The sequence below is a fragment of the Rhinichthys klamathensis genome, unplaced genomic scaffold (genome assembly GCF_029890125.1).
Source record: "Rhinichthys klamathensis goyatoka isolate OS25496 unplaced genomic scaffold, OSU_Roscu_1.1 h1tg000487l_1, whole genome shotgun sequence".
In the NCBI taxonomy this organism is placed as follows: Eukaryota; Metazoa; Chordata; class Actinopteri; order Cypriniformes; family Leuciscidae; genus Rhinichthys; species Rhinichthys klamathensis.
This window is the reverse complement of record NW_026606974.1, coordinates 2197065-2220115: the sequence shown is the minus strand read 5'-3', so window position 1 is coordinate 2220115 and position 23051 is coordinate 2197065. Positions and strand designations below refer to the sequence as shown.

General features: G+C 37.8%; 1 protein-coding gene across 1 annotated transcript in view; it reads left to right on the top strand.

Annotated features, from left to right (window-relative positions):
* ipo11 (importin 11) overlaps positions 1-23051 on the top strand; it is a 195574-nt gene that overhangs the window by 108245 nt on the left and 64278 nt on the right. Inside the window, exons 20-22 of the mRNA XM_056237513.1 lie at positions 761-874; positions 9215-9330; positions 14461-14537. Coding sequence (XP_056093488.1) covers positions 761-874; positions 9215-9330; positions 14461-14537 — 307 coding nt within the window. The remainder of the gene's footprint in view (positions 1-760; positions 875-9214; positions 9331-14460; positions 14538-23051) is intronic.

Here is a 23051-nt window from a genome sequence, read left to right as displayed (position 1 = left end):
TCACATATAAAAAAAGACACAACATAAATCCAGGCCTGGCCTCTCTCGATCTTCACTGTCGTCACTCCTCCTTTGTGCTTCCGCTCCTCCGTGAGAGATACAAGACCGGTGCGTCGTTCATTATCAATCACGCCACCAGCCTCGCGCCGTTCTCTCACGGCCCTCGGCCTCGTCCTGCTCGCCACAGACATGTTTCAGAGAAATTTAAAAATATATGGTAAAAGAAAATAGTGATGATAAATGTTTTTTATTAAATTAAGAATTTGACATGGTTGTCAGACCATATTTTTAACACTGTATAAATGAGTCATAACAATATTGTTTTGAACAATTACCGGTATGTTTCAGAGAAGTTAAAAGAAAAATAGGGTAAACTAATAGTAATAATAATGGTGTTGATGATTATATAGAACTATTATTCAAAGTTATTTTTCATATTTAATTCATAATTTGATATTGACTCACTATTTTTTACATGGTATATAAATTGGTCACCTACCTATATGTTTCCCTCAATAGAGGATCATCATATTTGAGTATCGTTGCGATCAGAAAGTTTAAAAACTCCATAACTGTAATCGTTGGTTACTGCAGTTTAAAAATCAAATGACAGCCATCATTAGAATTACCAGGTCACACCTGCTTTAAAGTGTAATTACATTTTTAGAGGCTCTTTGAAGCTGACCTGTTTTCTGATTCTTCTCTTTAATTGATCTAAAGCAATCTAAGATCAGTGCTTTACTTTTCCCCTCTCTTCTAGATTCGACCGTACGTGGGCTGCTTGGTTCAGTACCTTCCTCTTCTTTGGAAGCAGACAGAAGAACACAACATGCTCCGCTGTGCCATTCTCACTACCCTCATCCATCTCGTACAGGTATGGCATACCCACGGGGCCAAGAATGAAACAGATAACGAGCCTTTGAAATGGTCGGGTCGGGTGTTTAGCATTCTGTTTGTGTTTCAAGTGCTGACTTGGACGTGATGTGCGTACCACCACCGGTTTTCACCGTCGTCGTCTGTTGATATGAACAAATGCCCTCCAGCCATGCTGAGCACTTCTCTGGTTTTCTGGTTTTGCAGAAGACCTTTATTTTAGTACGAAACACTTCATCATTTCCTGCTGTGAGTGTATGAACACACATGCGGACAGGGGCTTGTTATTGATGGGTGTATTTGAAAATTGCCACAGTGCTCCACATGGGATCCTGCAAGCTGCTCTTTTTTTATCCTGTCTTTTTTTTTATTTCCCCCCTTTTTTTTTTTTTGCTCTATGAATCAGGAGCAGTTTCTGTGTCACTCCGGCCCCTGAGGAGATGAGTGACACTCACATTTAAACCATCCAGAGGCTGCAGTAGCTGGATATCTTGAGCTTGGTTTAACTGAGAGCTCCATTGAGCTCCATTGATGCAGGGACACCCCTTTTCACACTTTTTGTGACATATAAAAATCAAATCAAATCAATTTTGACTAAATGGATCCTGGGTTATGCATACTGGGTTGTGACTCTTGGAGATTGCCTAAGGGGACGTTTACATGAAAACGATGTACTAAAAATGGAAACGTTTTTCCTTTCTGTTTTTTGCATATAGACGACGGCATTGACAAAACGATCCTTCATTCACACAGACCTGCGAAATCAACTCAAAGCTCTCTATTATGCATGTCAGGCCAGTAGTTGGTGATGTCACTTTCTAAAGAAAAATTACGCGCCTATGGACTGAACACCTAATACACATGTGAATGAAGCCACCGTTTTTATAAATGCACGTTTTTGTAGGTCATACAAAGACGATAATGGTATCGTTTTCAAAAACATACACTTTGAAACCCGTTTTGAAACGGTACCTGAGCTCTTAATGTTGAGTTTTGGTTATTTTGGTCTCTCTCATAGCCAGACTTTTGACAAAACTTCTTAAGTTCGATATCCACATTTCAGCTTGTTTTGGACAGGAATACACTATATGACTGACATGCAAAGCAAGCAACCAAAAATCCTTATTTTTTTTATTGTGCATGTTATTAGAGATGGATTTGTCTGTAATATACTGTTCATTTAAATAATTATTAACATTTAAATTTATTTAGTTATTTAAAGCCTTTATAATTAAATAATTGTTAATACACACGTTAAATAATGACAAATAATGACTAAATATTAAATTGATATTATTATTTACCAATTACTGAATTATGAAAGAAACTGATTTGCCATTTATTAATTCACTGATTCTTGAGACAAGGGGCAAAAGTAGTTTTGAAAAGTGACAAACAAAAAATCTATACTACATCCATTTGAATTGGATATCTTCATAAACACAGGTCTCATCTATCATACCATGAAAAGGAACAGGTTTTTTATTTATCCACTTTTTATAGAAATTGACATTTACTCACTTAGTAACTTGAAATTTGTCAACTCCGTCTGACACATGACGATGTTTTTTTGTGTGTTTGATCAATTCAACAACACTGTAAAGTCTTTAAGTGTGCAGAAATGGTGTGCCTTAGCAAGGTTGAGTGATACATTTCATTGTATAGACTTTTTATATTATTGTACATTGTTTTGGAATTAGCCATTTTAAATTACCTTCATTTAGTTTACTATTTTTTTATTTTTAATATATACAATCAGTGGTTTTGTGCACACAAGACACTGATGCATGTAGATAAGTTGGTGTTTGAATGTATGAACACACTCAATTAAAAAAAACAAAAAAAAACATTTTTTTATAAAAATGAAAAACCTCCACCTTACGGTGTTGACACTATTGACGGTGTTGACAAACTAATCGAGAATCAAACTGATTAAAGATATTTACCTAGTTTTTACATGGCAAAGGGAGTGTCACTGTGACACCTGTCTTGGTTTTTGTTTTGCCTTCTGTGTTTGTGCACCATGTGTTTCCTTGTTAATCGGTTTCACCTGTCACCTGTCATCATCTTCATCACAGACATGAGTCTCCCTAGATTCAGTTCTCCCTGGTCGGTTCTCGTCTATACTGCTTGCTAAGTTTGGTATGTGTCTTGTTCGTAAATAAATAGAGTTTAAGCCCGATCCGTCTTCCTGAACGTGCCTCACGCAGCCAAAGCGTGACAGAAGAACCGACCATACCCAAAATGTTGGTAATTATATACTGACTGAATTAAGGAGAAAATGGTCATTCTCCGTACCCTACCTGCAGATCAGCTTGTAACCTGTTTCCAGGAAGGCCAACTGCTCGAGAAATATGTTGAGAGGTTTCTTGAAATTTTTGACCATATGGACGGGGCAGATGGCGTCCTATAGACTGTCTTCTGGTACGGACTAAACGATCATCTGCACCAGCAATCTGCAGCAGCGATCCCCAGCTCGCTGAGGGGATTCCAGTCCTCAGCACCATTTTGGATGCCTGGGATCAGACTCCAGCCACAGAGTCCAGGATTCCACATCGGCCCATAAGTCCACTAGCTCACCCTTGACTCCTACCTCCATCTCCTCCATGGCCCATCAGTTCACCAGTTCCACCAGGCTCCTCGCGTCCCCGGATCCGCCTTGGTTGCTCGTCGACCTTTCACCAGTGCAGTGGCTGGGATATACATAAACCTGCCATGATTTTTGGAATGACTTATCACAAGAGGAAAAAATGAAGTTTTAGTCGCATAACATTGGTTAATGGAAACGCGTTAACAGAGTTGCATCGTTTCACAATAGTTTTTTGTCGACATTTAGAAAAACAGGCAAAAGTTTTGAGCAAATCTGTAATGGAAACGCGCCTACTGTTAATTCTTTCTCTCCTTTTTATCTGGAACTCTGTTTCTTTTTCTTTGCTCCTCCACTGACAGTTTTTGTCTAGCCATGCCTGCCTACAGTACAGATAAAAACAATACTTTTTATTAAAGTTATTATTTGGCATTTGGGTATATTAAGATATTTTAAGTCAATCACCATGTATACTTGGATCATATTATCATGTTATGTAGTTGTTATACATTACTTAATGAGTATTTGGGAGCACTTTTCCACTCTGTCAGCTTACATGTCAACGCCGTCAGACAAAATATTTGACAGAGTTGACGTCTGACGGAGTTCACAAAACAACATGTTTTTTTCAACTTAATCATGTCTAATAAATGGTAGCCATTTTAATTTTCCTCAGTTGCGAGCTACCACTAAACTAAACCAAAATACCAACTTTTATTTTAAAATTCTTGATTAAAATCATGCCTACTTTGAAGACAGTGTTGACACATAAAAGCTGTGACCACAGGGATTTCAACTTGTTTGCTGAATATAAAAAAAAAAAAAAAAAAAACTTACAGACCATGTGTTGGACTGCTGCATCCATCAACAGAAAGAAGTCAAAGGGGGTCCTCAGGGTTAAAGCTGACCAAAATATGCCTGATTTATTTCGAATTTGAAAAATATCTGACGGAGTTGACATGAATTGATGACAGATTTTGAAAGTAAAATCTTTTTAAAAAAGTTTTCCCCCACGGGCTAAATTCAAATCACGTGACGGGGCGTTCCCGGGGGTGTTCCCAGACCAACCGTCTGTATGTATTGACTACCATCAGAGCCCGTCTAACGGAGAGCCTTGGCACTTCCAATTAGCCCCATTGTGTATCATATTGGTTGCAGTTCCATTAGAATTCCACTGGAGGTGATCGCGGGTGAGTGCAGAATGAATGGGAGTCTATGGAGCTAAACGAGTCTATGGAGCTAAGCTCGTTCTCCTGCTTGTCGTTGAATCAACATAGATTTTATTGTTGATTCCGCAAGTTCAATATAGATTATAGGCCAAAAGTCGAACGAGTACTTATGTCCTTTCGATTTCTTACAGGTTGGGCCGTTGTTGGCCGGAACATGCTAGCATGATCTGTTTGCACCACCAAGGAGACTTAGGCTCTCTATTCTCTGCTCTCAAACGCTGGGGGCGTGTCCGAGGCGGGAGATAGTCGGCTCGGCCCCATTCACCAGTAACAGCGGATTATCAGTGAATCCCAGTCTCCGACAAAATTTTATAAAACTATCCTGTGTAAAATGATCAGAGGCGGGTGTTGGTGGTGATCCTCAGCTCTCCATCAAGGTGGCTCGAGTCTTCACAAAATGAATCCACCTCTTCTTGATATGATCGTTTTTCGGGAATTTAAATAAGGCCACCGGCCTGTTTTGTAAGTGATGGTATCCAGGTAATATGCATTTCCGTGACGAAGGCATAGCTAGCAAGCAAACTGTTGGCTGTAGTAAATAATAGTACTGAAAGTAACTCACGATTGAGCGGCAAACTGATGCGAATGTGCTCTAGTTATATTGTTAGGGGAGGGGCCAGCCTCAGTGGCTCCAGTGCGTCATCGTCAGTAGGGGCGGGGCCAAGAGCTCAGTTCCTCCAGTGCGTCATCGAGCCACCGTTTTAGTCCCGCCCAAAAAATCCTGAACACAGCAATGGTGCAAAACTGTTTAACGGTCTAACTCAATTCACAATTCAGTACTTCACAGTTCACAGTCTTTGTAATGTGTTTTTTTAGCAATACATTTCTAACACTTATAATGTGTTTAGAATTTTTCTTTATAATTGCCTTTACAGGGGCTTTAAGTATAAAAATGTTTTAAATCATGGTGAATTTAAATAAGAAATCATATTGAGCAAATTGATTGATTAGATTCTCTTTATGGCAATTATTTTATTTTATTTTTTGCCAAAATTGGGTCAAAACAGGATTGGGTCTCACATAGCCAGTGTCCACATTTTATTTTGTTTGGCCAGGAAGACACTATATGACTGACATATAAAGCCACCAACCAAAATGCTTTGTATTTTTATTTTTTTCATTATATATGGAATTGTCTGAAATATACTGTTGATCATTTAAATAATTAGTAATTTAATATTGGAATTTATTTATTTCTATATTGAGCAGAGCTCAAGTCACTTCCGCATCATGTTTTTTCTCTTTCGGCCAAAAGTAGAAAATGCCATTTATTTCATAGTTAACTTCATAAATATTCCTCTGAGGAGAGTTATTGAGCAATCATCAGTTTGAATGAGCTGGTCTTTGTGTTTGAAAGTGCTCTTTTCTTCTTGCATATTAACTTTCTCGCTCACGTTAAAGACCCTTTCATTACAGCGTCTTCAGTTCTTGTAAATCACAGGCACATGAATCAGTCTAAAAGATCGCCCAAGGCTTGGCTGAAATTTGCATACTTCCAAAAATCCGAAACTTGTGCCAGCTTAGTTGACCAGCACTCATTAATCTTTTCTTCTTCTTTTTTTTTTTTTTGCTAAGTCCTTAGATTTGCATATTAAAATGCCAGCAGTCCTTCAGGAAACTATCTTTTGTTTGCATATCTCACCACCCGCCATCAGCAGTTTGCTATTAACCTTGCATTTATTTGTGTTTTCTGTGGCCTCCTCTTCCAGCCATATGGTATCACAGCTGCTGCTCTCCAGCTTGGCACAGAATGCTGAAGAGACAATATTACCAGTGAACATTCAAAGTCAATCATCCCTAAATGGCCCCATCATGGGTCCATCCCCAAAAGCATATTTCAGACAGATGCTCCAAAATGGATGCTCTCTTTATTGCACACTTGGATATGATTTGTTGACCTGAAGAGGCTAAATTGCATTGGCCTGCAAAATTGGCCGTTGTTATTGATGGAGCTTTTGTTTGGAATTTGGAATGTTTGGAAACTGTTTTGTTTTTTGTGAACTAGTTGAACTTGGAATTTGTCTTTGGTAAAAGTTACCGCTTCGCGTCGGGTGGTTCTTCGCCTCTACGCCGTGCATTAAAATCCTTTAATGCATGGCTAGCCGTGAATTATCCCTTACTTAATGCACAGTTAGTTCCAGTCAGTTTGATTACAGTTCGAAATTAATCCGCTACTATAAACATTGGTAACCATAGTAACACAATTAAATGGAAAAGACACCAGCGTTCATCAGACTCATTACTGAGTCTGACTTGGAGAAAATTAGAAATGCACTCTCCCCTTTCACATCCACAGGACTTGTAAGAAAAGTTTGGTTTGACATACAGCTAATTCATTTAAATAAATGACATGATTAGTTCAAATAAAGATTGCCTTGTCACTGTCAGTGTTGCCTGTCATTCATAAATAATTTTAATAAATCCATTAAAGAATCATTAAGTTAGCTATATGCTTAAGCAACGAGGGGACTGCAGACTTTAAAGAAGAGACGCACACAGGTAACTCGTGCACGCATCTCTCTCTCTCTCTCTCTCTCTCTCTCTCTCTCTCTCTCTCTCTCTCTCTCTCTCTCTCTCTCTCTCTCTCTCTCTCTCTCTCTCTCTCTCTCTCTCTCTCTCTCTCTCTCTCTGTTCCTTCTCTTTCAGTTCTCTCTCTCTCTTTTAATAATGAATTTAAATAAATGTGATACATCATTCAAATAAAAGCAATCCGATGGCTCTACTTTATTTTAAGCGGACTGAGTGCTAGAACTAACGAGCCGTAACTTAAGAAAATAACCGTCATTTTTACACGTCTGTTAAAAAATTACACTGTAAACATCAGTTACAGCTTTAACTTCTTTTTAACTTTCCAAATAACCGAGGTATATATATATATATATATATATATATATATAGTGTTACTTGAGTAAAGAAAACGCTGTGCTTATTTAAAGAACCAGTTCTTTATTTGCCCTTTCATTGCAAGCAAGCAGAGACGGTCCAAACTGTGTGTGAAGCACTTCATTAGCGATAGAGGCGGATTGGAGTTGTAATGTTTGACCAACAGTTTGAGGAGCCAATTGAGTTATGAGGTTCAGTCTCAAGCTGTTTTAAATACGTTTTATTGGTTAAATATTGGCAAAACCTACAGGCAGACATAAAGGGTGACCAATAGTAATGATTTATGAAAAAAATATGTAATATGGAGATACAAGGTTTTGCCTAAAAGCGACAATATAAAGTATAAGCTTATGTATTATTAGGACAAAGTATTAGCCTGGCATGCCAGACCTACATCAAGATGTTAGGTCTGGGAACTCTCCATTGACATGCCTCAATCCGAGGGGCGGGATAAACGGTTACCTTTCAAAATCCCTCTGCACGCAATAGGATAACGCTACAACCAACCAGAGCAACGAACGGTTGTGGATGAGTGAGTCCCATTCATTTTTCCACCAGCGGAGCTAATTGATATATTAAACTTTTGCGGTATCAGGTCGGCAAAACTCCGAACACATCTTCCTTTTTTAAGAATGACTTGAGTGACGTTCTCTTAACTCCAAGTCCTCCAGAGTCGCGGCCAAAGCCGATTCGAAAGACCGCTGCATCTTGTTTTCAAGTAGCAGGGAAATCACCTATGGAAATCACGCGGAACGTCATGAACTGTGCTGTCATTGTGTTAAGCCCGCCCGCCGACTCTATACACGATGTGATTGGCCTGACCAGTTTTTGGTTTTTCCAGCTCAAAAGCCTATGGAGAGTTGCTAGACCACACTGGCTGCGAAATAATTTTCGCTGCCGCTAGGGTGCGTCTAGATTTCTAGGCTAACAAAGTATTACAGTACTGCAACTCATCATTTAGGAAAACACAAACCCAACTTCCTCGTCTCTTTTCTTTCGTTATGGCTTTTCGTGTCTGTGGTGGGTGTCCTTGGCTTCTGTTTGTTGTTTTTCATCACTGGCCCATTGACAGTAACAAAGCTTCACCTGGATCCCACGGATGGTACAGCTCTACCTTCTCTGAGCCCCCTAGAGCTCTCCATCTGTGATTTTGATGGACAGCTCCGAATCAGCAGACCGCCGAAGGCAGTCATGCCCTGAACTTAAGAGCCTGTTGTGGTGGTCTATGTGATGAGCCCTCATCAGTCAGAGGCTGAGAGGACATATCTCACCCAGGGGATAGCGAGGCTCGCTCAAGACCAAGCCCTTGAATGAACCCAGAAAACACACGGCCGCTGGTGTATTCCTGATATCCCCTTACTGACATAATATCACAACTGCCGCTATTCAGACAGAAAATGATGTTTTTTTGCTCGGTTGTAAGAAACTCATTTTGGCAACGCTCCTTATCTTGACAACTTATCACATTTTTATCTGAATACAAATGTGGGTTTTTTTGCATCTTCATTGTACAACTGTTAGGAATCTGTAATACAGCTAATGTTCAGGGCTTTTACATTGTTTTATTTTCATTCTGAAAAAGTTAAGCGATCAGTTTTTTTCCCAGGTATTATTGGTTGAAATATTGTTTTGCGTTGTTCAGGGCCTGGGAGCGGAAAGCAAGGATCTGTATCCCTTCCTCCTACCTGTTATCCAGCTCAGCACAGATGTTTCGCAGCCCCCTCATGTTTACCTGCTGGAAGATGGTCTGGAGCTCTGGTAAGTCTCCAAAAATGTATCTGTGCCAAAGATTTAAACTAGTTTTAAACTCCATTTCTAGGTCATTTTGCCTTTTGTACACTTTCAGTCAAATGTCTGGACACCCCTGACTGGCTTAGAAGTTTATGCTTTAATGGTTGAAATGGTTTTGAAGACAAATATGAATTGTGCCTATACCTACATATGAATGTCTTTTTAAAACTGTTTTAATTTTTTTTGGACTCTATAGTGAAAGAAAAGCAGTCGACAAGTGTCAATATACATTCAGTAGCCTTTACAAAGCTTCCTTAGTGAATTGAGTGGTGCAGGTATGACGTCACTTTGTCCAACTGGAAGTTAGCATCACGCTTGGTTCCCTCGACAAAAACCCAATAGGATTTTCCCATAGGCTTTTGGATTATCGCTAAACACAAGCTCTGGGATCAACAAAAGTTTATGATACTTGCACGTTTTGTCCATCAAAATAATTACCACAGATGAACACACATTTTATGAATTTCGAAGCCTAAATGCAGTTGCCAGAAGTAAAAAGCTAAAGGTAGACTATAAACGAACTACGACACTGTCCCATGAATTCAACGTCACCATCACTAAGCTTCTGTCAACTCTTTCAGTTTTAAAACATTTTTCCAGAACTTTTGAATTAGAATAGTTTTTAAGAGCACAATTATAAGCATAATGATGCTGTAAAAGCGGACTGAGCTTATCTTTTTGCCGTGATGACGTTTAATCTCTCTGTAGTCCCATTTAGCCACTTGTTAGTAACCGCCTTTTTCAAGACACGTAACAGCTTAAAAAAAAATCATCAGAGTGGGGTAATATTGATGTATTTTATGTCGTAGAATAAAATGTGAAAGTGTATTGAGCTTGTATTCACCACAGACCTTATTTCAGCCATTTAACCAATTCAAACCCATTCAAAAAACCCATTGACTTCGGAAAGATGGAACCGGAAGTGCTAAAATGCTAACTCGCTTCCACGTTTTGGCCTAAAAAGTGATGTCATACCTGCACCACTCTATAGAACATGGCATTGGTTGAGAGTCTGCAGAGCTGTAACAATTTTTTTTTTTTTTTTTTTTTTTAATGTAGCCAAAATCAGATTTGAGTGTGAGCAGGTCACGGTCCGAACTGACCCGCTTCCACAAAAGAACAATAACAAAGACTGCACGCAACACGGACTTATACAGAATTACACAGAGGTTATTTAAGTCATTATATACACCATCATTTATAAGGTGATATGCCATGGCTGGAAGCCAGCAAATTTGTGCACAGTCGATAATGAGGATACAGACGAGGGTGAAGAGAAAGAGCAAATGTTTTCTTGTTTAGGTTTTCCAAGTTTGGCTAAGCAAGCTGTCACTGTAATACATTTAAGTATAACTGCTCACTGTCCCTCCACTGAATAACTTTGCTGCTCTCTTCCATAGTCACTGAGTGACCAAATATCTACTGGTTTGTAAAATCTTTTGAGTGACTCCCATCAGCACAGAATTGTGACCAATGTTGACCTTGATTGGCATAGAAGTCACATGAATTCCGATGTGACTGTTCAGACTGAGGTCGCATTGCAAAACATCACACCTGTATCTGATTTAGGACTACATATGGAAGTAGTGTTGTCAAAAAACTCGGTACTTCGGTACCAAGTCGGTACTAAAAAAAATTAATGGTTACGGTACCAGCTTTTCTAGGTACCGAGTACCGGGTTAATCCGGTTCTTGATGCGCTGTCCGAAAGGTGCAGAGTTGCGTCTTCTTCATAAAAACACTGACACATGGCGAGTTTTTTGCAGTTTTGGATTAAATAAAAGTAGGCTACAGTTAAGTCAAATAAAACATGTTTTATCTCCTGTATAGTTTGGTAACACTACAATAAGATACCATTCATTATCATTACTTAATGTGTTAACATTAACACATTGAGTGAACAATATATTTTTACAACATTAATTAATGTTTGTTAATGTTATTTAATACAAACACTTGATTGTTCATGTTTGTTCACTTCATTCATTGTGCATTAAATAATGTTTAACAGATAAAACGTTTGATTTTAAAAATGTATTTAGTATATTTTTAAATTAACCCCAAGGAGAATAATTGCTATATAACTATGGTTTATTGTTAGGTCATTTTATCTCATGTTATCTAACAAATAGAATCTTATTGTAAAGTGTTTTTAATACTACAGTTTCCATCTTTGTAACTGTGATACACTTTAATATATGTAAATTTTTATCTAAATTAAGCTTTGGTACCGAAATTGGTACCGAGAACCGTGGATTTTCACTGGTATTGGTACCGAATACTGAAATTTTGGTACCGTGACAACACTATATGGAAGTTGCCCAAATCAGAATCGAAAAGATCAGATTCTATTCTAGTGTTCACACTGTTATGAAATAAACAGATCTGTGTCACAAATGAGCACAACAAAAAGCCTCTTATGCCGGCAGTCTGAACATAGCCTAGTTGGAGCTGTCCCTTCTCTAGCACCCAGGGCATCGTACTTATCGTTGATATTATCAAGTTTTGTTTCAATGCACCAAAGCTTTTCAAAATGAAAAAATTCCAAATGGCTAACAGGGAATATGGTTAACCTTGAATATGACTAAATTGTAAATTGTACTTCGTTTGACCTAAGGGTTTCTCTAGAGGTTTGACTTTAGGCCATATGATTAAAAAACAATTAGTACAATTTCCTAAACTTCTCAGGCATCTTTAAACCCTCAGGGCATCATCCTCATATCTGTTCATATCTTCCAAATAGAAAGTAATGCTAAAATAAAGTTGTAAACCAACAGGTAGCAATATAGTACACAATATTGGACGATCGATTTAGTGGAGATTGAAAAAGACAGTTCCTACAACAAAGGGGTGATAAGTTATAAGAGAATGAAAAGTCAAACTTTGAGTGGATCAGAGCACTGTTGGACTGCCATAGATTAATACAAAAGGAGGCACACACCTTTTGGTAACAATAAGTAGTGTGTCCACTGTCCAAACTTGGCTGGTAGTGTTTTTTATATTCTCATTTGTCTCTCTGAAGTCCTTGATTTACCTATACTCTCTATATATTCTGCTTTCCATATACCGGTACGGTCACAATTTTATTTTATGTCTGTCTATCTATATATCAGCAGGATCCCATATCTGATCTGATCTCAATTCACTTCAAGAGTGGTTTTATCTCATCTCATCTCATGCTTCTTCTCCAGAGACTGAATTCTATAATATGTAGAATGAAGAATTAATTTTTTCAGATTCAAGTGTTTGTTTTTTTCATTGCTCTAAGACCCTACATGTATTTGACATCGCATTTCACCCACCATAGTGCGTAAAAAGTTCAAATCTGTCATAAAATTTTCCAAAAACTACATGTGAGTCTGTTTCACCTCTGTACTCCACGCTGCTCAGCGATGCCAGTGGTGAGGGCAGCACAGAATAACATGGCACATACTCTCCTCGAGCTCTTATGCTGTGCGCTGTGTGAGTTCAACTCTGCAGCTGGCCACCATGGTGAACATAAGGATAGGACAAATTTCCAGATTTCTGTCAGCTCTCTTCATACTGCTAGCTTGCTACTCACTGTTGTAGAAGAAAGTCAACTAGTGGCATTGACATTGCCATGGCAAATGAATTGGACTCCTTTCAGTTAATTAGAATGGAATTAGCCACAACCTTACTGAATGTTTGATTGAAATGACTGGAAGACAAATTTCATAGAAATGTCTGGGAAATAAAGTGTACTTCCATTCCGATCCACAAAATTTCTAGACTTTCAAGCCTTTTTAATCTTGTTTTATTTTTCTTCAAGAATCTCATTTATCCTTTCTGTGTTCTGTTTGCTATCTCAATTCAAACTCTGAAATTTAGATTATTTCAGATTTTCAATTGCGTATAACTGAAAAAGAGGGTATTTAATTTCTTGACTGTTTTGTATTAAAGAATTTACATTGTCATGTAAAATATCACATGGTTTTTATATGGGTTGAGATTTACCCAATTCATGACTAAGGATATGAGTGTCACATTTCTTCTTTTTTCAAGATATTCCTAACCTCAGGAATACAGCTAAAGCATTGCACTTGTATTAACTGCCCTCAATCTAAATGGGATCCCAGTTAGTGGCTGTTTCACTCCTGTCAACCACTGACACACGTAATGCTTAAAAGATTTGTGTGACAAATTGCCTGTCCAGATGCGAATGATAGCATGAATCATTGGAGTTGGGCCTCGGAGGAACCGGGCCAGCACTTTTTTATTTAAGTGCCCCATTTTGCACTTGCTGTCAAGCGACAAGACAACGCTGAGTCAGGAGAAATCTTACGCATAAATTAATTTATCTTCAGCTCCGGGTTTTGAACCGCTTGTCCTACATTCCGATCGATATTGTCCCGTGGTAATAAGCTCAACCCTCCTTTGTATTTATAGATTTATTCTATAGTGCTGTAATTCATACACTTTTTATCTTTTTCTCCTTTCTGAATGAATTTCTTTTCTCTCTGTTCCGTCAGTCTTCTCATTCTCTTCGCTCATCTCTTTGAAGAGCGTTAACCCCCTGCCCCCTCTTTAAGTTCAAGGCTTCAGACTCTCTCTCTCTCTCTCTCTCTCTCTCTCTCTCTCTCTCTCTCTCTCTCTCTCTCTCTCTCTCTCTCTCTCTCTCTCTCTCTCTCTCTCTCTCGGTTTGTTGTTCTTCACCGCTGTCCATTTATCATTTTCTCTGAGTCACTCTATCTCTCTTGGATCAAGACAAAGAGAGTCACTCTGTACAATAACCCAACCTGCACAAAGACTCCTCTGTAGCCTCTGGATCAAATATAGCAGCACTTCAACAAATTTAGCAGCATCCATTCATTTTCTGCAATGCTTTTATAAAAGATCATCTGTTTTGTTTAAAGATTGAAGATGCTCAGCTTGAAGCCACTCTTTTTATGAATTGGTGCCATGAAGTGTTTCCATGGACACTAAAAGCATAGTTCTTTCATTGTAATATTACCATTATATTACTAAAGATACTGTCTTTCCATGTCATGATGATCAAGTAACATCTTTGACAAAAAAAAAAAAATGTTGCATTTTAAATGAAGGCTGTTTAAATGGCATGATCTTTTTCTTCATTCAGGTTTGTGACTTTAGAGAACAGCCCTGCCATCACCCCTGAGCTTCTGAGGATCTTCCAGAATATGTATGCCCTACTTGGTAAGTAGATGCCTCTGAATTAGTTTTTCCTTAAGTGTCCAGTTTATTGTTTTTTAAATTACGGATCTAGCAAAAAGCCAGTGCCAATTTAACTGTCTAATGGACATGCCCTGAAATGCAGTTCACAGACTTTTCCATCTGAATTCTTTATCTCAATTTAGATAGTTGTTGACCTCAATCGTTTTGTTTTTTATTTAACGGTATCCACCTTTTTCCTACACCCCATGATATTTTGTGCGAATTATGGGAGGAACTTATGGGGGTTAAATTGTAAGCAATCAGCGAAAGGTTCGCTCTATGGACGCAATAAGCATTTTCAAAAACAAGAAAATAAATTGGGGGGTGTGGGGGGTGGCGGCGGCAGCGTGGTAACTTGGCTTTCCATTTGTTACTTAAAGCTCAGTTTAGGCACTCCGATACCACAGCAAAAAAAAACTACTAGCCTAACTAATAAAGTTAAAACATTATTAAAGGCAAGTGACCAGACAGTAAAAAGAACAAATACTGTACACCAATTACAAGCATAGACAAACACAACATAACAAAGTTACAAATAAATTAAGGTCTAAGTGTAGTATTAATTTAGGGTTCAGAAATGTAATAATTAAATGTAAAAACACTGTTCACTATAAATTTAATATAGATTATTTTTTTTGTTAAAGCTGTGTTTTGTTGTTTGATTAACATGACAGACAACATCAGGTATATATAAGTTGCTGTCACTTTAAGACAACATGCATGCACAGATCCAGTACAATGATACACATCCGATTTCTTTCTCAACTTGTTAACTTAAAACATAACCGATTGTGTTAACGAGAATACTTGCCGAGACCGGTATTTTGACATAATTTGTGTGTATGTGCCCATGTGTCCATCCAAGTGCATGGGGACACGAAAGAGGAATCAGTTCGGAGTTTGGACGCTATCTGAAACACGCCTCTCTCTGTGTGTGCGGCTGTGCCCACAGATAACAGCGCACAATACAGAATTCAATTCTCTTTTGCTGGAATGGTCTAAAATATATTGAATGTGTAAACTAGCAAGAAAAAAACATGTTCAAATGATAACCTTTCAGTCTATTGCGGTTAAACTTTGATCCGCCAATCACATGCGTGCCGAACCACGGGGGCCTGTTCCGTACGGATCACGGATCAACAACGATCCGTTTAACCCCTAGGATCAACCTAAAAGCCATTTTTACTGTCGAACAGCCATGAAATGCAGTACTGACTTTTTCCTGCTGAATTTCATGAGCAGAACTTAATTCATCCTCTTCAATTTTCTCAATTCTTGTTGGCTGAATATTAACTAGGTTGACCTCAATCCTGTAGTCTAATGGGTTTTTAAAATTTCAAGTCAGATTGGTTGTCAATCAGCAGCTTAATTATGATATAGTTCTGTTATTCATGTGGGTAAGCAGAGGCCAATTTCATATTCTAGTTGATAGTTGTTGAGCTCTTTATTCTGCTCAGTTAGATCCCTTTAGTGGTTGTTTCTTTCACTTTGTATCTTTAAGTCACTAAAATGTTATTTTGGTTGTAATAGGACTGTTTCTCCGATGTGAATACGATGATTTTCAGGCCGACTGAGGCGACACAAAAATTGCTGGTTTTGCTTCCCTGGAGTTGTATTAGAATTAGATAATTAACGGTTTAATTGGGGCACTGTAATTAAATATGCTTGCATCACCGCCTCCTAGCCTCTGGGAAATGTCACACAGAAGTGTTTCGCTGGATAGGGACTGTAAGACCAACACCTCTCATAACCTTAGATGGCTGGAAAGATGCGTAGCCGTCAGAGTCGAGGGATGGTAGAGGTCAGTACGAGAGAGAGAATAAGAGAAAGCGTTATATTAAAGCATCTGCCGGTCCATTGAAATGCAAAGAGAGGCAGCTGATTGAAGTGATTTTTCCATTTGCATGCTCATTTCTCCTATCCTCGTCTCTTTCAGGTGCTGATGGTAATATTAGCACAAGGGCCTGTTAAGACTCAGTCTCTTTCATCCATTCTTCGGGGAGATAGTTGAGAAAAAAAAAAAATTCTCTCCATGGAATGGAATGAGGATGGCCTCTGACCAGAAATTAGTCTGTATCATCTAGAGATTTCGAAAGTACTGGTACAAACTTGATACTAAAATAGAAAAAATATAGCCTACCAACATTAAGCCCGGGACACACCAAGCCGACAGTTGGCCGTTTTTGAGCATCGGTCGGCTTAGTTTTTTGCAGTGTATTCCACACTGTTGGCTCTAGTCAGATGCTTTTTTGGGGGCCAATTCAGCATGGTGAATGCATATCAGTGCCTTCAGTTAGAGAGAACTCTGATGGGCTTTTCAGCTTCGCGAACGAGTCAATGCACGAGAATAAAAGCGAAAGTGATGAAAGAAGTCAATTATAAGGCTATTATAATTTTACATTATCTTACCTTAGCATTCAAATGCACGAATATATTCATAATAACTTCAGCTGACTGGAATGAAGAAAGTGATCAGCATGATTGATTTTCAAAATGGTAAGCAAGCACTGCTTTGTTTACGGTTTATATCTGCAGTCCTACTTTCGGTTTCCTTTTTTGAATGGTGAAAATAGGCTATTGATACCTGCTGATATATGCAGTTATTTCCTGACGTCCAGTTATTGAGCAGGCACAGAATGCACATGCTAGTTGACCGTCGCCAGTAGACCTTTTGGTGTTTTCAAGAGCAGCTTTATGGCCAAGACAAGAAGCGACAATACAGTCAGCTTTCATCGCCACAAGTTCTTTGACGTTGGCTTGGTGTGTCCCAGGCTTTAGTCTTTCTACAGAGTTATTGGTGATAACATAAAAAAAATTGCTTATTGGTGGCTTTTGAGTGGTTGGTGTTCAGAATCATGAATTTCACTGGTAATGACTACATTTTGGTATTGTGACAACCCTAGTTTCATCTCATTTTTCTCTGAAATCTGGTATACATAGCAGTATGGCTTTTACAAATGCAAAGTGGGACAAGAGAGGTAGAAAACGTAACTCCCTTTGACAGAATGTGAAAAAGTTTCAGGTTGTCGCCTGCAGCCAGCGCTCTTGCGATCGCAGCGCACCGTTCAGGCCAGCTTATCTGCCTGGATGATGAAATCTCATCTGTGTTCTTAGTGCTGTTCGACAGGGGACGAGAGCTCTCGCTGTGTGCCAAACAGCTCACTTCCTTCATCTCTCACTGCTCGCAGCTCCTCACCTGCTGAGGTCTGGGATGAGAAGCTCCTGCTACGGCCCCCCTGCTGACTACACTACTGTCTTTCTCTGATTCTGGAGCGTGTGCGTGATGCGGAGCTGGTTTACCGTGGCGTTGCCATTTGCTTCCTGTTACAGTGAAATGGCTTTAGCCCTTTAAGCCCTGAAGGCATTTTTAGAGTGACATATACAAACGTAACTCCAAAACTGTAGCAAGGAGTCTCAAATGGTAGGTATCGTTTGATAGAACACTTTTAGACATTTTTTGAAAAAAGTTATTCGATTTGGACATTCTCATGCTGAGTAACTGCTGATAAAAGACAAATACAAGTGTGCTCAAGGGAAACTTTACATATCTATCTTATTTGACATGTGGTAACTCTGGAAGGAAATAAGGTAGGAGGACAAATCTTTTTTTTTTTTGTGAAGTTCCCCTACATCCCCTACAACCGCATCTAGATAAAATGTTATGGTGATAGCATATATGTGCTATGTGAAAGCACTTAGGAGTTAATCAATCTTGCTCACTCCTTTTGAAGGTATCAAGTAAAACGGCTCAATATTTAACAAAGCACATACAAAAGGCCTGAACCGGAAGCGATGCGAGCTGTTTTACAGAATACGAACGTTCTTTGAAAGTCCCCATTTCATGTTGTTAAGATACAACAATTTAGTTAAGGAAGTAGAGTTGCTACTTAGTTAGCTTCTACTGTACAGTACAATCACAGCACAGTACAATCAGGGATTATGTTTTTGAAAAATGAACGGAAAATTTGTCCCTTAACCCGCATGGGGGTTAGAGCCTGTAATGGAAATGTTGACACTTGGTTTAATAAGATTTTCATAAATTTAATTAACTTCTCTGTTTGTGCCAGCAGAGCTTTATTAGCAGTGTAAATACTCCTACTTATTCTCACACATACACAACAGAAATCTCATAATAAGTAAACTTGGGGCCATGAGATTTTCCTTTTAAATGCCAGAGATGGTTTGCAGCGGTTTTAATAACCTAACAAAACTTCCTACCCATGGCTATTTCAATAGCACTGGTGAGTGTCTGAAATGCCATGGGGCTGATGCCTAAGCCAGTTTGCTTTACTTACAGCAGTTCACAGTGGCAGGAAAGTCATTGCTTTTTCAAGAAATATGTTTCTATGGTGAGTTATTTCACTGTTACTGATGGCAGCGGTTGATGATCTTGACAGCGCTGGAATTGTCCCTCTCTCCCAGTTTTATCAGACCCTGCAGTAGAAACGCTCACTGAATTGTCTTTTTTTTTTTTTTTTGACCCCAGCAGCAAAAACCCATAGAATTTCTCAAACCAAATGTGACTTCACCTCATGGATGTTTCAACGACCCTTTGACTGACTTTTTTCAGTGGAAGAGGTGGCAGAATATTTCTCGTCTGCCAGAGTTTTAGTCTGTCTCACTTGAAACTGCTGAGCGTGCCCTTGTGTGTGTGTGTGTGTGTGTTTTTCTTCCAGGACAAGTAATGAGGCCCGCTGTTCCTGATATGCTGAGAAATGCTTTTCAGGCTGTAGATATCCTGTTTGTCTGGATTTCATCTGATCAAGGGATGCTCTATCTGCCTCTTTGGTGAATCTCCTGACATTTAAAAAAAAAAGTGCCTAGATGCTCTGGGTGTTAGTAGAGTTTACTGGCTGTGTCAAAGAGTCGTAGCCACAAGCCTTCAGCAAAGATCAGAAAGATGCCTGTGAGAGATGCTTGTAATGGAGCGGCATCTACATTTCATAACAATCCCTTAGAGGCAAAAATAAATAAATCGTATTTTCTTTAAGGACTAAACTTTCAGAAGCGCCACTCGAACAAATATCAACAAGGGGCTGCGTACAAAGTCGGAATCTGTAGGACTACCACTGGGAAACAAAACGCAATTCCTCAGGAGACACGGTTATTAATTGAGCTGTGTTTTTATAAAAGCAAGCGTTTTTATGATGCATTAGTTTTTATGTCTGTCTATCTCTCTATCTTTCTATGTATATGTCTGTCATTCTATGTATCAGTTTGTCTCTTGTATCTGTATTTCATTTCTGTCTGTCTGTATATTTTTCTCTCTGTCTTTCAGTCATTCTGTTTGTCCTTCCATCCATCTGTCTACATTCTTTGTCTGTCTTTTCATTCTTTGATAAAAAAAAAGTTCAAAAGAACAGCATTTATTTGAAATAGTAGATAATTTTTATGTTACAAAAGATTCTGTCACTTTTGATCAATTTAATGCATCCTTTCTGAATAAAATTATTCATTCCTTTCAAAAAAAATATTTTGAATTTTTCTTTCTTCTTACTTTTGAACAGTATAGTGTTATGTTACAAAAGCTTTCCATTTCAGATAAATACTGTTCTTTTGAACTTTCTATTCATCAAATAATCCTGAAAAAAATTGTACATAACTGTTTTCAACATTGATGATAATAAGAACTGTTTCTTGAGCAGCAAATCGGCATATTAGAATGATTTCTGAAGCATCACGTGACACTGAAGACTGGAGTAATGATGCTGAAACATTCAGCTTTGATCACAGGAATAAATGACATTTTAAAAATAGTAAACAGTTATTTTAAATTGTATTTATATTTCACAATATTAGTTTTTTTTTGTATTTTTAATTCAATAAATGCAGCCTTGGTGAGCACAAGGGACTTCTTTTAAAAACATAAAAAATTACAGATCCCAAACTTTTGATCGGTAGTGTGTGTATATTATATATACAAGACATACTTTTGGCATCCCTGCTCACAAATTTAGTTTTAAAGTGTCATCTTTCTTAAAAGGCCTCTTAATTCAGTAAATAATTAAACGGTTAAATTAAAGCTTAAGATCTTTACCATGTTTTTACAAAACTCTTTCAGTCTTATTTGTTTCCCGTCACAAGATCTTATTTACAGTAAGAATACATTTGAATAAATTGAAATATCTGTATTCTGAGAAATCTGTGATGTCTTTCGTCTTGTGTGTCCTGTATGTCTATTCACAACAATAGACTGTACTGGGAGGACAGTCTATAATCTTCATAACAATGAAAATCTGGATCAATTTAATGTTGTACTGGGAGAAATCGTTTTTTTTTTTTCTTATCAAAGATTTCATCTCTGAATGAAAAGATTACTGTTTCCTAGTAGAACATGCACTTAGAATATGCAGAGACGAGTTTAAAAAACGAAATAAAACAAAACACAAACATTATGCCCTTTAGCTTGTCATGAAAAAGTCTTTGTGGTTTCAACACTATGTCCTTAAAAGCGCTGGCAAGGAAACAATTGAGAGTGTCACACCATACATATTGAAATGCAATTTACATAATTTTCTCTACAAAAGAAATGTTTCACACACAGGTGGAGCTCTTCACAGGGCACATCTAATTCTCTACTCCAGTTAAATTAATGTAGCATTATCATCACCTCTGTGAAAGCCGCTGGATGCATATGCAAAGCTTTTGGTCTGTTAACAGTGATGGCAAATCTCTCCCTATTGGCTTGTTTGAGTTTCTTTTATAAATGTGGCTTCATGTTGACCAGAGCAGTCTTAAAACCTGACACGGATTTTCTTATGTACATTGATTTCATTGATATTTCGAATTGTTAAGCTAATATGTTTACTCTTAATGTATAAGATTTGGTTCGTTGCCACAAGCTATAGCTTAGATGTGACCTTTTTCGAAATAATTTAATGACAAAAATCCACTGAGGCTTGGGTTGGTTCTTCGAGAGGTTATATCGCTTTTCTTGATTTAATGTCGGTGGGAAAGAATGGCAGCCATGTGAAATTTATAGAGTTGTGTTTATTTTGTTTCATTTTCACATCTAAATGCATTATCAGTGCCCTGCACACATCTGTTCAGCTGACAGGTTTTTTATTTTTTTGCCTTCGTGCCTCTGGGTGCTTTGGGCTTGGCCCTTGGCCGTCTGCACTCTTGAGAACTCAACAATTCTGAAGGCCTCAGCTCTTAATGTCTTAATGAAGCAAGGAACAATGGCTGAATATTAAAAGCATGTTAGCTGGCACGAGGGATGAAATTGAGATTTGTTTCACTTCGGTGCACAAGGAAGACCTTGTATCTGTCCCTCATTGTCCTTAAGCATTTAGACAGTCACATAGCTTAATAGTAAGCACTATTCTGTTTTTTAAATGTTTTTTTTTTGTTCATGGAAATTCCACTTCTACTTTTTAGCTAGAATATATATATATATATATATTTTTTTGTGCAAATTTAAGCACTATATTAAATAAAGACACTCACCTTTTTGGCATTGCAGTACGGATTGATTATGAGTGAAGTCGAATAGATTTACTTTTTTTTTTTTTTTTTTTTACTTCTGAAATTATATGTGCTTTTGTAAAAATGTATATGATCCCTTTCCCATCCTGAAGATTGCTTTAAAAATTAGATTAAAACAATGAGTTAAAACTATTTATCTATTTTTTTTCTTTCATTTTATGCATTTTAAAGCTTCGTTGCATTCATTTCTAATGTTTTTTTTTTAAGTGTCTCACGCCATGAGTTTGCATTTAAGACATTGTGTTAAGTTAGTAGTTTTAAAAACATTCTATTTTAATCCATTGCTCTCCGGCCAGCCATTTTGTATGTGTCTGTCCGCATCCTAAAAAATTATTTGGGGTCAGATGAACGCCTAAGTTCAGTTCAGTAAGTTGTTCAGGCGAACTAGTCAGGTTTAAAATATGTAGTTGTACTTATTTCTGTTGCAGTGCTGCTAATATGTTGCCTCATGTCTGATAATTACCTGCTCTTTTTGTCATTTGTTATCTACGTTCAATTAAGTGTCCAGTAAATGTATAAAAGTAAATGTTTTTCTATGAAAAAAATGATTTTTTTTCACCAGTAATGCATTTTCATTAAGATTTGAGTACTTAAAAAGAAAAAAAGTTCATAGTTAAATGGTAATGGCCATTTAATTGCCATTCAGGTTTCTTATACAGCCTATATAAAACTGACATGAAACCAGAAAAAAAGAAAAAAAAAAGATTTGAAATAGATTTGAATAGCAGCATGTTTAATCATGCCTTAATGGAGAGGTCATTATATTCTCTGAGGGAGCCGGGTTTAGTCAGAGCAAGATTATCTCATAATTCTGCCTGACTGCATTAGTCCAAGAATTCCCAGCTAATTATTATATTTGAATACAAACTCCACAAATGTTCATTTTACTGTTCTCTGTGGCATCAATAATAGATTTCAGAGTTTCTTAGCACTTTGTTCTTTCCCAGAAAAAAACGTCTATAATACTCAGATTTAGCTTTTGTGGTGTTCCATGGCATCTTTACAATA